The sequence below is a fragment of the Pristiophorus japonicus genome, chromosome 1 (genome assembly GCF_044704955.1).
Source record: "Pristiophorus japonicus isolate sPriJap1 chromosome 1, sPriJap1.hap1, whole genome shotgun sequence".
Lineage (NCBI taxonomy): Eukaryota > Metazoa > Chordata > Chondrichthyes > Pristiophoridae > Pristiophorus > Pristiophorus japonicus.
Genome location: NC_091977.1, coordinates 481,893,205 through 481,905,636, shown reverse-complemented (window position 1 = coordinate 481,905,636; position 12,432 = coordinate 481,893,205). Strand labels below are relative to the sequence as shown.

Below are 12,432 nucleotides of genomic sequence, written 5' to 3'. Positions count from 1 at the left end.
TAGTCCTTCTAGGACCTCTTCTTCAATTTTAATTGCAGTCTAGGATCTTTACTTACCAATGTTATCCTGAAACTACTAGTAGTTTCATTTTTTAATTATATATTTTATTATGTACCTTTTCTAATCACTTTTTCAAAAGCATCGTAATGAAACATCTGAAGTTATTTTGCAAACAATTAATTACTTTGAACGCAGTGACTATAGTTGCAGAGGTAAACATGCAGCTGCTTTGAAAACAAGATCCCGCAAAACACAAGTCCAATTAATCTGTTTTTGGGAAGAGTAAATTGTTTCTTTTTGCCCGCTGTGCACTGTAGATGTCCAGGAGCTGACACTGAGACACACAGAAGCTGCATAGTACCTGACGGGGGTGAATCGTTCTTTTTTACCCACTATGTACTGAACATTTGCAGGAGCTGACACTGAGACACACATGAGCCATACAGTACCAGGCAGGAATGAATGGCTCCCTTTTACCCGCTGTGTACTGTAGATCATAAATAAAAGCTAAAGAGATGCTGCAGTGATCAGGACACTGAGCTCCTAGTCCTGTCCTCACCTGTTGTACATCAGGCGTTTGAAGTCCTGATAGAGTGTGTCCTTGTTCTTGTCGATAAAGCTTTCCACCGAGTACCTGAACCCAAGCACAAAACACAGCTTTAGTTCACTGTCCCTATTTTCTCCTCTCCGATCAACGCTGACAGCTGTCAGGTTCAGATCCATCAGTGCCAGTCGTCTCCCACCCCCAAAGCCTCACCCAAGTGGCTATTCTTTTAGTGTAATCCCAGACAGTTGGCATGCTTTGCCAGGCTTTTCGCCCATGGAGGGCATCGTGGTCGAGCCTGGCTAGTCACACAAATATATATCTAACAAAGGGGGGGAAATCTGGAAATCTGAAACACAAAAACATAATGTTCCCTCAGAAATTCAGTTTAAAAAAAACTGGAAATAAAAAGTGAAGCTGTCGGATTGTCGTAAAAACCCAACTGGTTCACTATTGTCCTTTAGGGAAGGAAACTTGCCATCCTTACCCAGTCTGGCCTCTATGTGAATCCAGTCCTACTCTGAAGTGGTCTAGCAAGTCACTTGGGTTGTATCAAATACCTTCCCCATCTTCTAAGTGCAACTAGGGATGGGCAATAGGAAGGGAAGATGGAAAGTGGGAGAGATGGGCAGAGGGAGAGGAGGGACACACAAAAACAGGGATGACATTAGGACAATGCAACTTGTGTAATTAGACAAAGCCACGAACTAGTCAAGGCAAATGCCATCCCTGTACAGAGAAGGGAAGGAGAATAGATGGGGAGAGAAGTGGCAAGCACGGAGAGAGAGGGAAGGAGACAGAGAAGAAGAGAGTGGTAATGAGGGTAGAAAACAAATAAGCTTATGGGCACAAACTCTCAACATTTTTTCAATGTTTTATTGAAGGAGTTGTTGAATGTCTCCTATTGTGTGTGAGAACACCACCGCAGGTCGGGGCTATAAATAGAGTTGGAGCGCCAGGCCCTGGAACATTGTGGGTGAAGGTGCGGGGATTGAGGGTACGGAGCCCAGAAGATCCGAGGGCCCAGGGGCAGCACGAGCCAGCCCACACTGCGATATGTGTGCGCACTAGGTCCGTACAGCAGAGCAGGTCTCCAGTCGTCCTGGTTCAACCTTTGCCACTGAATAAAGGCCTAGCTCTGTCAAGCCCGTGTGGTGGCTGATGTGCAACGGTCACCACACATTAAAAAAATCCATGCACAGGCATCTTCCACCCCCTCAATTGGAGTTCAGGACTGGAACATCGGGTCCTTCATTGAAACATTTGTAAACTCTTGTGGAAGCAAGTCATCCTCGTTCGAAGGACCGCCTATGATGATTGTGTCAAATAAAAGTGATTCATCTCGTCAATTGAAATAAAGAACTTATAACAAAATAGTTTGGGGATCAAAGGGAAGACAATCTGGCAGTCAGCTGCAGGGACTGAATGCGCCTATGTGAAGTATTTTAACATTTTATTTTGACAAAAGCTGGACATTTCAGTTGAGGTATTGTTGGAGGTTGATGTTTGCTAACCAGCAGATCTCACCTGGCAATGCTCGTGGTAAGTTGGAAGATTTGCTGTTTTATAACAACCAGAACGTTATATCATGTGACATGCAATCTAGTATTCTGCTACTGAGGTGGAGCTTCATGTTACTAACCTGTGCCTTTTAATAGAGATATCCAGAGGCCAATTGGAAGCTAATTGCTATCTCTGCAGGACATTTGTCTGCAGACTGATAGTTGATTAGAAATCCCCTGCTCCTTCCCTTGGAAAGCGGCCAGGTTATCATGGTCATAAGAAACAAATAGGAATGACTGGCTTTCTTTCTCTATTTTTGCTATATACTTTTTAAAGCTGCTTATTGTTGATTGGTCAGTTCTCGCCGTTGAATTGTGATTTGCTGTTGTTTTAGGAATATGACCTTTGAACCAATCAGATGCAAAGTGTGACACAGACTTTCAACGTGTGATGCTTTCAACAGAGTTTCAACAGAGAAAGACATTTGGAACATTGTAATTTCTAGACAAAAAAAGAATAAGGTCCATCTAATTCGACTTCTACCATCCTGGTAGTTGCATGATACAATGATAATGGAGTTGTTGACTAATCATAGCAATCAATATCTAATCAATTAGTCTGCAACAGATCCAGAAATAACTCGAGAAAAAGCCCAATGGTCCAAAGTCATCTTTTCCTCCCAAGCATATTACACATTATGACATCTCTAAGAAATGTTCCAAAGCGTTTCACATAAAATAAGTTACTTTCAAATACGGGGGGTGAGAAAGACACTATACAATTCTGGGGACAGTAAGTGGAATCCAAGGTGATGCATGGACTGCAGCAGAACCATTTGCACCGACCAGATCACTTCATTTATTCCTTTTCTTATGCTCTTACAAAACCTAACATGTAATGAGACAGCGTGAAATGAGAAATGCTCATTGGACCCATCAGCTTATTTCCTCCAATTTCGGAGATACTTGAGTGAGAGATTAATTCCCAAAGTGCAGGACACACCCAAGAGTAGACAAAAGTAGGTGGGAGGATGAGACAAATCAGCAAGTGGTGATTAAAGGGGTGGTGAATCAGTATTTGAAAAGGAAGAATGTAAAAGGATAATGGAAAACAGCAGAGAAATGGGATTTGAGTGTGTCAGCTCCAGCTGAAAAACTAGCACTGACACAGGTGCAATAGGCCAAAAAGACTGCTTTGTACTGTCATTTCTGTGATTCTTCGATGGAGCAGTGTAGTGGGAGCTTTACTCTGTACCTAACCTATGTTGTACCTGCCCTGCGAGTGTTTGATGGAGCAGTGTAGAGAGAGCTTTAACCTGTACCTAACCCGTGTTGTACCTGCCCTGAGAGTGTTTGATGGAGCAGTGTAGAGGGAGCTTTAATCTGTACCTAACCCGTGTTGTACCTGCCCTGAGAGTGTTTGATGGAGCAGTGTAGAGGGAGCTTTACTCTGTATCTGCCCAGCCTCCAATCACCGACCTGGACGCTCTATGTGTGTGCACTAGGTCCGTGCAGCAGAGCAGGTCTCCAGTCGTCTTGGGTAATCCTTGCCACTGGACCAAGACCTAGCTCTGTCAAGCCCGTGTGAAGTGGAACAACCACCATACGTTAAAAAAATCCACACACAGGCATCTTCCACCCTTCAGGATGCAGCTCAGGACCTGGAATTTTAGGTCCTTCATTGGAACACCTGTGAACTTATCCTTTTTTGGCGTGGAAGCAAGTCATCCAAGTTTCATTGGACTGCCTATGATGATCAATATGATGATGATCTAACCTTTGCTGTACCTGCCCTGAGAGTGTTTGATGGAGCAGTGTAGAGGGAGCTTTAATCTGTATCTGCCCAGCCTCCAATCACCGACCTGGACGCTCTATGTGTGTGCACTAGGTCCGTGCAGCAGAGCAGGTCTCCAGTCGTCTTGGGTAATCCTTGCCACTGGACCAAGACCTAGCTCTGTCAAGCCCGTGTGAAGTGGAACAACCACCATACGTTAACAAAATCCACACACAGGCATCTTCCACCCTTCAGGATGCAGCTCAGGACCTGGAATTTTAGGTCCTTCATTGGAACACCTGTGAACTTATCCTTTTTTGGCGTGGAAGCAAGTCATCCAAGTTTCATTGGACTGCCTATGATGATCAATATGATGATGATCTAACCTTTGCTGTACCTGCCCTGAGAGTGTTTGATGGAGCAGTGTAGAGGGAGCTTTACTCCGTATCTAACCCGTGATGTACATGGATTGGGAGTGTTTGATGGACAGTGTAGAGGGAGCGTTACTCTGTATCTAACTCATGCTATGACTGATCTGGTAGCGTTTGATGGGAGAGTGTAGAGGGAACTTTACTCTGTATCTAACCTGTGCTGTGCCTGATCTGTGAGCGTTTGGTGCTAACATGAGGTGCAAAAAAGCATTCCATTTGCCATTAAAGACGTCCTATCCATCTCGTGAGCTTGCCCCCAAATATTTTTAAAGATAGAAGGAGGGGACCTACGTGACTTGTCCGGCATAATGCTTTATCCTGAAGTGTTTGTTGAACTCCATATTCTTTTCAGTCGGACATAGCTGTAGATAAAACAAACACATTAAAAGTTAGAAGTTTTTAGGGGCTGTGAGATGACTCAGTGGGCAACCCACCACCCAATGTGAGCTGTGCCTTCCATGGGAGGAGGTCTCAGGTTTCAGTTCTGGCCTGTGCGGAATTAGCTGATCTCAGTTGGATCATCAGTTGGCATGTTACAGTTGAAACTCAGTATCCTTGGATTAGGGAATGGAAAGATTGACTACGGTTCCTGCTCCTGATCGCTATCCCAGTGGCTGCTGCTGAAGTGCTCATCAATGGCTGTACGATGACAACAATATTGAGGTTGTCTGTGATTCTTCCTACGGTTGAATATCTCTTTTTACCTCACCCCACCTCAAGTCACACACCATCATCTTTCCTAGGTCAAAATCCTGGAACTCCCTACTGTGGGACCACTTATACTTCACGGACTACAGCGGTTCAAGAGAAAGCCAACTATTATCTTTACTAAGAGAACAATGGATGGGCAATAATGCCAGCCTTGCCAGTGATGCCCTCATTCTGATAATAAAGGAAATCCTGCCAATACTGGCTACTTCAGAGAGGGCTGCTGGTTCATCGCAATCGTAACACAGCAGCAATCAGAACTCTTCTTTGGGTTGGCATCAGTGCATGGTGTGGTTATGCTCCACTTGTTGTGCTTAGTAGTGTAGCCAATTAATGGGCCAACACTGGGGAGTGACAAGATGGTATTTTGCACCTTCGACCATCGCCTGTGCTGCGAGTTCAAGTCCTGGGGAAAGATACTGAATGGATTACAATTGCTAGTCTTCAGGGAGGCAAAATCAGCAAGCAAGTCAGTCTCCATCGCTACTGCATAACTCCATATGGGAATAGGCCTGGTAATAAATGCCCTAGTCAGCTTATTGGTCAGGGAATGGCATATCCAGTGAGTTTCTGGCCTCAAGTATGAAACCAGGAACAGGTAAAGAAAGAAAGAACTTGCATTTATATAGCACCTTTTACAACCTCAGGATATCCTAAAGCATTTTGCAGCAAATTAAGTACTTTTTGAAGTGTAGACACTGTTGTAATGTAGGAAACGCAGCAGCCATCTTGCGCACAGCAAGGTCCCAAAAACAGCAAAGTGATAATGACTAGATCATCTATTTTTTTGTGATGTTGGTTGAGGGATAAATATTGACCAGGTCACCAGGGAGATGTCCCATGTTCTTCTTCAAAGTACTGCCACGAGATCTTTTACATCCACCTGATAGGGCAGGCATGTCAGCTTTGTCCTGATGTCATGAAAGACACGAACTAAATGCAAGTTCTTTCTTTCTATTGGAGAAATCAAGCCCAGAAGTGAGAAAACTGAGGATATGGATTTTGGCAGTAATGTAGGTGATGTACAGTGGGGAGTGAACGGTGTTGGAGGTGGTTGCGGAGTGGGTTTTTGCAGCTCATCTCTGGGATGAAGAGGGTACCATGGTTTTGTACTGCCTGATTCAGTCTGAGCTACAATTCACATACCTATTGAGAGTTTGGTATAGCCATATGTTGCTTCTCATTGGTCAGAGGCACCATGGGTTTAGATTGTAATCCCAAGAATGTGCAGTGCCATTCCATCAGCAAAATGCTCATTCCAACAATGTTTAACTCTGTCAGATTTCAGGTATATTGTTAGCGGGCACCCATGTGCTGCTGGTAGGGCAGGGGCAGAGCCTCTTTATGAGAAAACTGATTCCCAACCTTGACTCTTGTCTTTCATGGGGGCATTTGTTGTTGTTGAGTGTTTCAGGCCATTACTACTACTCTGTATAGCTAATATAGATGTACAAGCCATTGTACTGGCCTGAGATGCTCTTGTGAGCCCCTTCTGAGATACATCACACAGTAGGAGGAACCGGAGGTGAAGTGGCTATCCCACCAGTCCTGTCTCCGCTTCTGACTTCAGCCTGTGAGGGGGAGCGACACAATAGCTGTGTACCCAATCTACCCACAGGAAATCTCAGTGATAGGTATAATGGGGCAGAGACCGTCATTATTGGCATTACCGGGCCCGCCACAAGTCTCCTCTTGCCTTGATGATTTGGGGCTTGAATGTGTCGTTGCCTATGAGCTGCACCTGTCCTTGTTATATATTTCCCAAGCTCTTGCTGTTCCCGGCTTCTGGTTTTGCCCTACCTTTCTGCTGGTGTAGTGGGCATGTTTGCCCAGCTTGGAGTTCATGGTGTCCACCAGTATGGTGTCTGTCACCTTCCCGACATTATTACAGGCCTCATCCAGGATAGCGATGATTCCTTTGTGTGGCAGTTCGACCAAATCCACAATGATTTGATTGTTGAAGTAGTCAATCTGGGCGATGAAAAGGCAGAAAGGAAAGCAGCTATCAGCAGTCAAGCACATACCACTCCATCCTTGGGACACTTGGGGAATGCCAATCCATGGAGCTAAGCCCACATGGTAGAAGGGGAGAATTTTTTTTTTTTTTTTTTTTAATTCGTAGCCAATCGTTCCAATTCTTTGTCAAATCACAAACGCCAGAGGTCACCTTGCACACGCCAAGGATCACTCTGCGCCAATGCTCTTAGCCAAAAGGCCTAGAGCCACTGCACCGTTCCTGGAAGTACTGCAATACCAGGTTCGTGCCATGGAGGTGGATGGGTCAGGTCCCCCACACACCTCCGTGGAGGTGGATGGGTCAAGCCACCCCACCCACCTCGGGGAAATACGGTGGATAAAATGCATATGATCTTTAGGAAAGCCTTTGGGAGACTATAAGAGAAGATTTATTCTAAATTTATGATCTCTCATTACCGTCATGATGATTCACCAGCTGGAATTCTCCTCAGGTGACCCTGCCCAATTTTGGTAGGATTGGAGCAGAAAATGTGGACAATGAGGCCTACTGCCAGCTCACAGCCCTGACTTGGATTTCTTTCCCTGTCACTCCTCCACCACTCCTGCTTGTATGTCAATGGTGGTGGGGGCATTGGGGCAGGGGTTGGTGGTGGGTTCACCTCACATAACTCAGCTTTTGCCATAGGGAGGTAGCAAGAGGGCTTTGGAAGTGACTGTAACAGCTTAGTGAAGGGAGAGGGCCTTATTCTGGGTGATAAGATGCCATACTCCCCATCTTTGAGACCATCAAACTCCCCAACCCCCTATTGTGTTGTTGCAACATTGTTGGGGGATGTCACGTCTAAGGCATCCTTCGGGACACTGCTGTGCAGACTGGAAACTGGGCGTGGGGGGAGTGGAGGTCGGGCGGGGATCGATGGGAGAACACCAACCTTTTCTTTCCTATTTACCCCATCATAGACGTTCATAAACTTGAAGACCTCCATCAGGTCCACATTTAATCTTCTCAGCTTTGCATTGTACAGATAAATCGCTCCCCATTCTGCAGTGACTTACATATTGCCACTCGATGCCCTCCCTCTGGTACTCTGCTTGCTCCTGCCTCAGGATCAGCTCAATGAAGAGCTGTTGAAGCTTCTCGTTGCAGTAATTTATACAGAACTGTTCAAAACTGTGGAAAGATCATACCAAAATATTAGCACTTCCTTTAATATCTTGTATTTATACATCTTATCCTCATGGAGATTGATACCTGAGAGCAGCAACACCTTGCAAAAGATGGGAAGCTTCAGGAGAGGGACATGAAGGCATGGGTGATGAGCTGCAAAGCTTCCAAGACCACTGCATCCAACTCCATAATATCGCCCGTCTCCACCCCATCTCAGAACATCTGCTGCTAAAACCCTCACCCATACTTATGTTACCTTCAGACAAGTATTCCAATGCCCTTCTGGCCAGCCTGCTATCTTCCACTCTCCATCAACTTGAGCTTATCCAAACTCTGCTGCCTCTATCCTAACTCCCACCAAGTCCAATTCAGCCATCGCTCGCTGACCTACATTGATTTCAAAATTCTCATCCTTACATTCAAATCCCTCAATAGCCTCGCCCCACCCTATCTCTGTAACCTAACTGAGCCCTACAACTCTTGGATCAACTCGTCTAAATGCACAGAAACTCTAGCTCTGATGATAAATTCTCGTAACTTCCCCATAACTAATGTTAGACTGATAAGTTTGAAGTTTCCTAGTTTCTCTCTCCCTCCCTTCCTAAGTAATTTGCAATTTTCCAATTCAAAGGCACAATTCTTGAGTCTAGATAACTTAAAAAAATTATGACAATTGTATCTGAAATTTTGTCACCTATTTCTTTTAATACCTTGCGGTGGAAGCCATCAGGTCTTAGAGATGTGTTTAACTTAAGCCCCATTATTTTCTCCATTGCCAATTTTTTACTTATATTAAATCCACCAAGTTCCTTCCCTTGACTTGTACCGCTGGCATTTTGTCCTCTTCCTCCAATGTGAAAATGGATACAAACTACTCATTTGATAAGTCTGCCATTTCCTATAGATGTTTTGGAAACTAAAGTTAGTAAAGGATAGAAGACGAGCAAAGAAAACATCTGAAAAATCAATTTTTGCAATTATGAAGATGTGAGTTAGGGTTTTGGAATCAGAGGGAGGTGGATTTGAGCACAAGGGACCAAAGTTCTGGAGGTGGAACAATTGCTGGTGACTGACCAGATTTGGAGTAAGATCATTATAATTGGATTAGTAAATATATCCAAGGAAATTGTACAACGGAACCTCATAATTCACCATGATGGAAGGGGAATCAGTGCAGAATGAAAATCGACAGATAAATGACATTTCCTGATACTTTGTTTCACACAGGGAGGATTTGGCTTCTGATTGGTCCACTTAGATGATGCCATCAAGTTCCCAGAATAGTGAGATAAAACCAATGTTTCCTTTTTAAGAATGTGATGATTAGCCTCGATAGCCAAGTGTTAAGCTGTGATTCCACCACCTTCACCCTGGTCTCCCTGACCTGTAACCCTGAACTCTGCTAGACTCAGGAACAAAACCCTGACTCCGGCTTGTCTCCTTGACCTAAACCCCGACTCTTGCTGGTCTCCCTGATCTCAAGCAAAATTCTCGCTGGTTCTTTCTGGTCTCCAGACCCGGAGGCTGAAATTCAGCCTCCCGATAAGGCTTGTTACTGCCGGAAAGCGACGGCCACACGCCGGTATCGAATGGCCGCCAATTTTTATCAAATGGCTGCTGCTCGCGAAATTCTCATCGGTGGTTTTTCCGGTGGTCCCCACTTCCACCCCACTGCTGCTAAAGCCTCCTAAGTGTGCCATCAAAGCGCGCACTGTCGATATCCCGCACCGCAAGCAAGATTCACCTAAAAAAAATCTTGTGGCCACCGCGCGGGGCCCCCAACAGTTTTTTCTGTCGGTGCACTGTGTTTGCAGTTTCTGCAAAATGGCGGTGTGGCCGCCATTAAAGAGGAGGGCACACTGCCGAGGCCGCTATCTTATTTTTTTTGTCGTTCGTCTGCCAGGTCGGCCCGACAATTATGCCGCCGGGTTCGTCCGGGCCGCCAACAGGCAGCCTGGCACCCCCTCTTGGGTTAGGGTTAGGGTTAGGGTGCCAGGCCACTGGCCCAGCCGAATCCCTCCCTGGTGGCCCAGTGGACCTAACTAAGATAGTCGCAGAGCTCACAATGGCTCTCCTCTTTAAGTGAATAGGAGAGATGTGGTGGCACGCCAACGTGATGATGTCATTAGTGCTACGCTGATGACTGACAGCGCCAGTCACTCTGCCTGCCCCTACTTCCGCTCCTCTTATGACGGAGACTCCGCTCCTGCCCCCACTTCTGCCCCCATTATGACCAACTTCCACCCTGCTCGATAAAAAAGAGCTGAATTTCGCGCAAGAGGCCACTGCATTCACCGCGGCGGTGAAAACACAGAAAAAGTAGTAGGTGCGACCCGTTTCCGGCGGGGGTGAATTTCGGCCCCAGAATTCCTCGATTAGCAATCGCTGTGAGTGTCCGATCGTAGAATCAGCACCAATAGGGTTTGCTTTACCCTTGAAAGTTATAAGAATCTGCTGCAATGCCTATGTATTCGCATGTAAAGTCACTGTGCGTTGTACCTGTTGTTGTCAAAGATCTCAAATCCATAGATATCCAGCACTCCAATTACAGTATTCTTGCCATGAATGCGCGGGTCATAACCATTTACTGCGATGACTTCATTGATCCGGTTCACAATCCAACAAAACAGCCGTTCATAAATGGCCTGTGAAGGGGAGGAAGGTGGAGACAGAGCAGCATTTGTTTACTTCAGAGAGGAAACACTGCTTCTTATTTCTTTCACATTAAATGGCTTCGATACAAACACAATCTCCCTCTATACTGTCCCATCCTGAGTACAATACAGGCTGGATACAGAGTAAAGTTTCCGCTATACTGTCCCATGTGAGACGCACTGGTCAGGTACAACACGTCTCGTACCATGTGTTACCTACGTGGCCTATTCTCATCATCTGATGTTCTCACCAGGGAGGAGGAGTGTGGAATATTAGATGAAATAAACATAGTGAGAGAGGAAGTATTAAGGGGTTTAGCATCTTTGAAAGTGGATAAGTCTCCAGACTTGGATGAAATGTATCCCAGGCTGTTAAGGGAAGCAAGGGAAGAACTAGCCGAGGCTTTGTCCATGTGGTGCCGGAGGACTGGAGGACTGCTAATGTTGGACTATTAACGTTGTACCGTTGTTTAAAAAGGGAGAAATGGATAGACCAAATAATTACAGGCATCATTCTCATTTGGAAAGACACAAATTAATCAAGGACAGTCAGCACGGATTTGTTAAGGGAAGGTCGTGTCTGACTAACTTGATTTAATTTTTTGAGGCGGTAACGAGGAGGGTCGATGAGGGTAGTGTGTTTGATGTAGTCTATTTGGATTAGGCAAAGGTTTTTGATAAGGTCCCACATGGCAGATTGGTCATGAAAGTAAAAGCCCATGAGAACCAAGGCAAAGTGGCAAGTTAGATCCAAAATTGTCTCAGAGGCAGGAAGCAAAAGGTAATGGTTGATTGGTGTTTTTGTGTCTGGAAGGCTGTTTCTAGTAGGGTTCCTCAGGGTTCAGTACTAGGTCCTTTGCTTTTTGTGATATATATCAATTAAATAGACTTGAATGTAGAGGGTATATTTAAAAAGTTTGCAGATGATACAAAAATTGGCCGTGTGTTTGATAATGAAGAAGAAAGCTATAGACTGCAGGAAGATATCAATGAACTGGTCAGGTGGGCAGAACAGTGGCAAATGGAATTCAATCCAGAGACGTGTGAGGTAATGTATTTAGGGAGGGCTAACAAGGCAAGAGAATAAACAATAAATGGTAGAACACTGAGAAGTATAGAAGAACAAAGGGAACCTTGGAGTGCATGGCCACAGATCCCTGAAGGTAGCAGACCAGATAGATAAGGTGGTTAAGAAGGTATACGGAATACTTGCCATTATTAGCCGAGGTATAGAATATAAGAGCAGTGAGGCTATGCATGAACTGTATAAAACACTAGTTAGGCCGCAGCTAGAGTACTGCGTGTAGTTCTGGTCACCACATTACAGGAAAGATGTGATTGCACTAGAGAGAGTTCAGAGGAGATTTATGAGGATGTTGCCTGGACTGGAGAATTTTAGCTATGATGAAAGATTGGATAGGCTGGGTTTGTTTTCTTTGGAACAGATGAAGCTGAGGGGAGACCTTATTAAGGTGTATAAAATTATGAGGGGCCTAGATAGGGTGGATAGGAAGGACCTAGTTCCCTTAGCAGAGGGGACAACAACCAGGATTTAAAGTAATTGGTAGGAGGTTTAAAGGGGATTTGAGGGGAATTTATTTCACCCAGAGGGTGGTGGGAGTCTGGAACTCACTGCCGGAATGGGTGGTAGAGGCAGAAACCCTCACCACATTT

At 45.1% G+C, this 12,432-nt stretch overlaps 1 protein-coding gene across 1 annotated transcript in view; it reads right to left on the bottom strand.

Annotated features, from left to right (window-relative positions):
• LOC139276891 (unconventional myosin-Id-like) overlaps window positions 1–12,432 on the bottom strand; it is a 168,311-nt gene that overhangs the window by 89,453 nt on the left and 66,426 nt on the right. The window contains exons 9-13 of the mRNA XM_070894890.1: window positions 10,604–10,749; window positions 7,993–8,107; window positions 6,760–6,930; window positions 4,543–4,613; window positions 560–634 (exon numbers count right to left, since the gene is read on the bottom strand). Coding sequence (XP_070750991.1) covers window positions 560–634; window positions 4,543–4,613; window positions 6,760–6,930; window positions 7,993–8,107; window positions 10,604–10,749 — 578 coding nt within the window. The remainder of the gene's footprint in view (window positions 1–559; window positions 635–4,542; window positions 4,614–6,759; window positions 6,931–7,992; window positions 8,108–10,603; window positions 10,750–12,432) is intronic.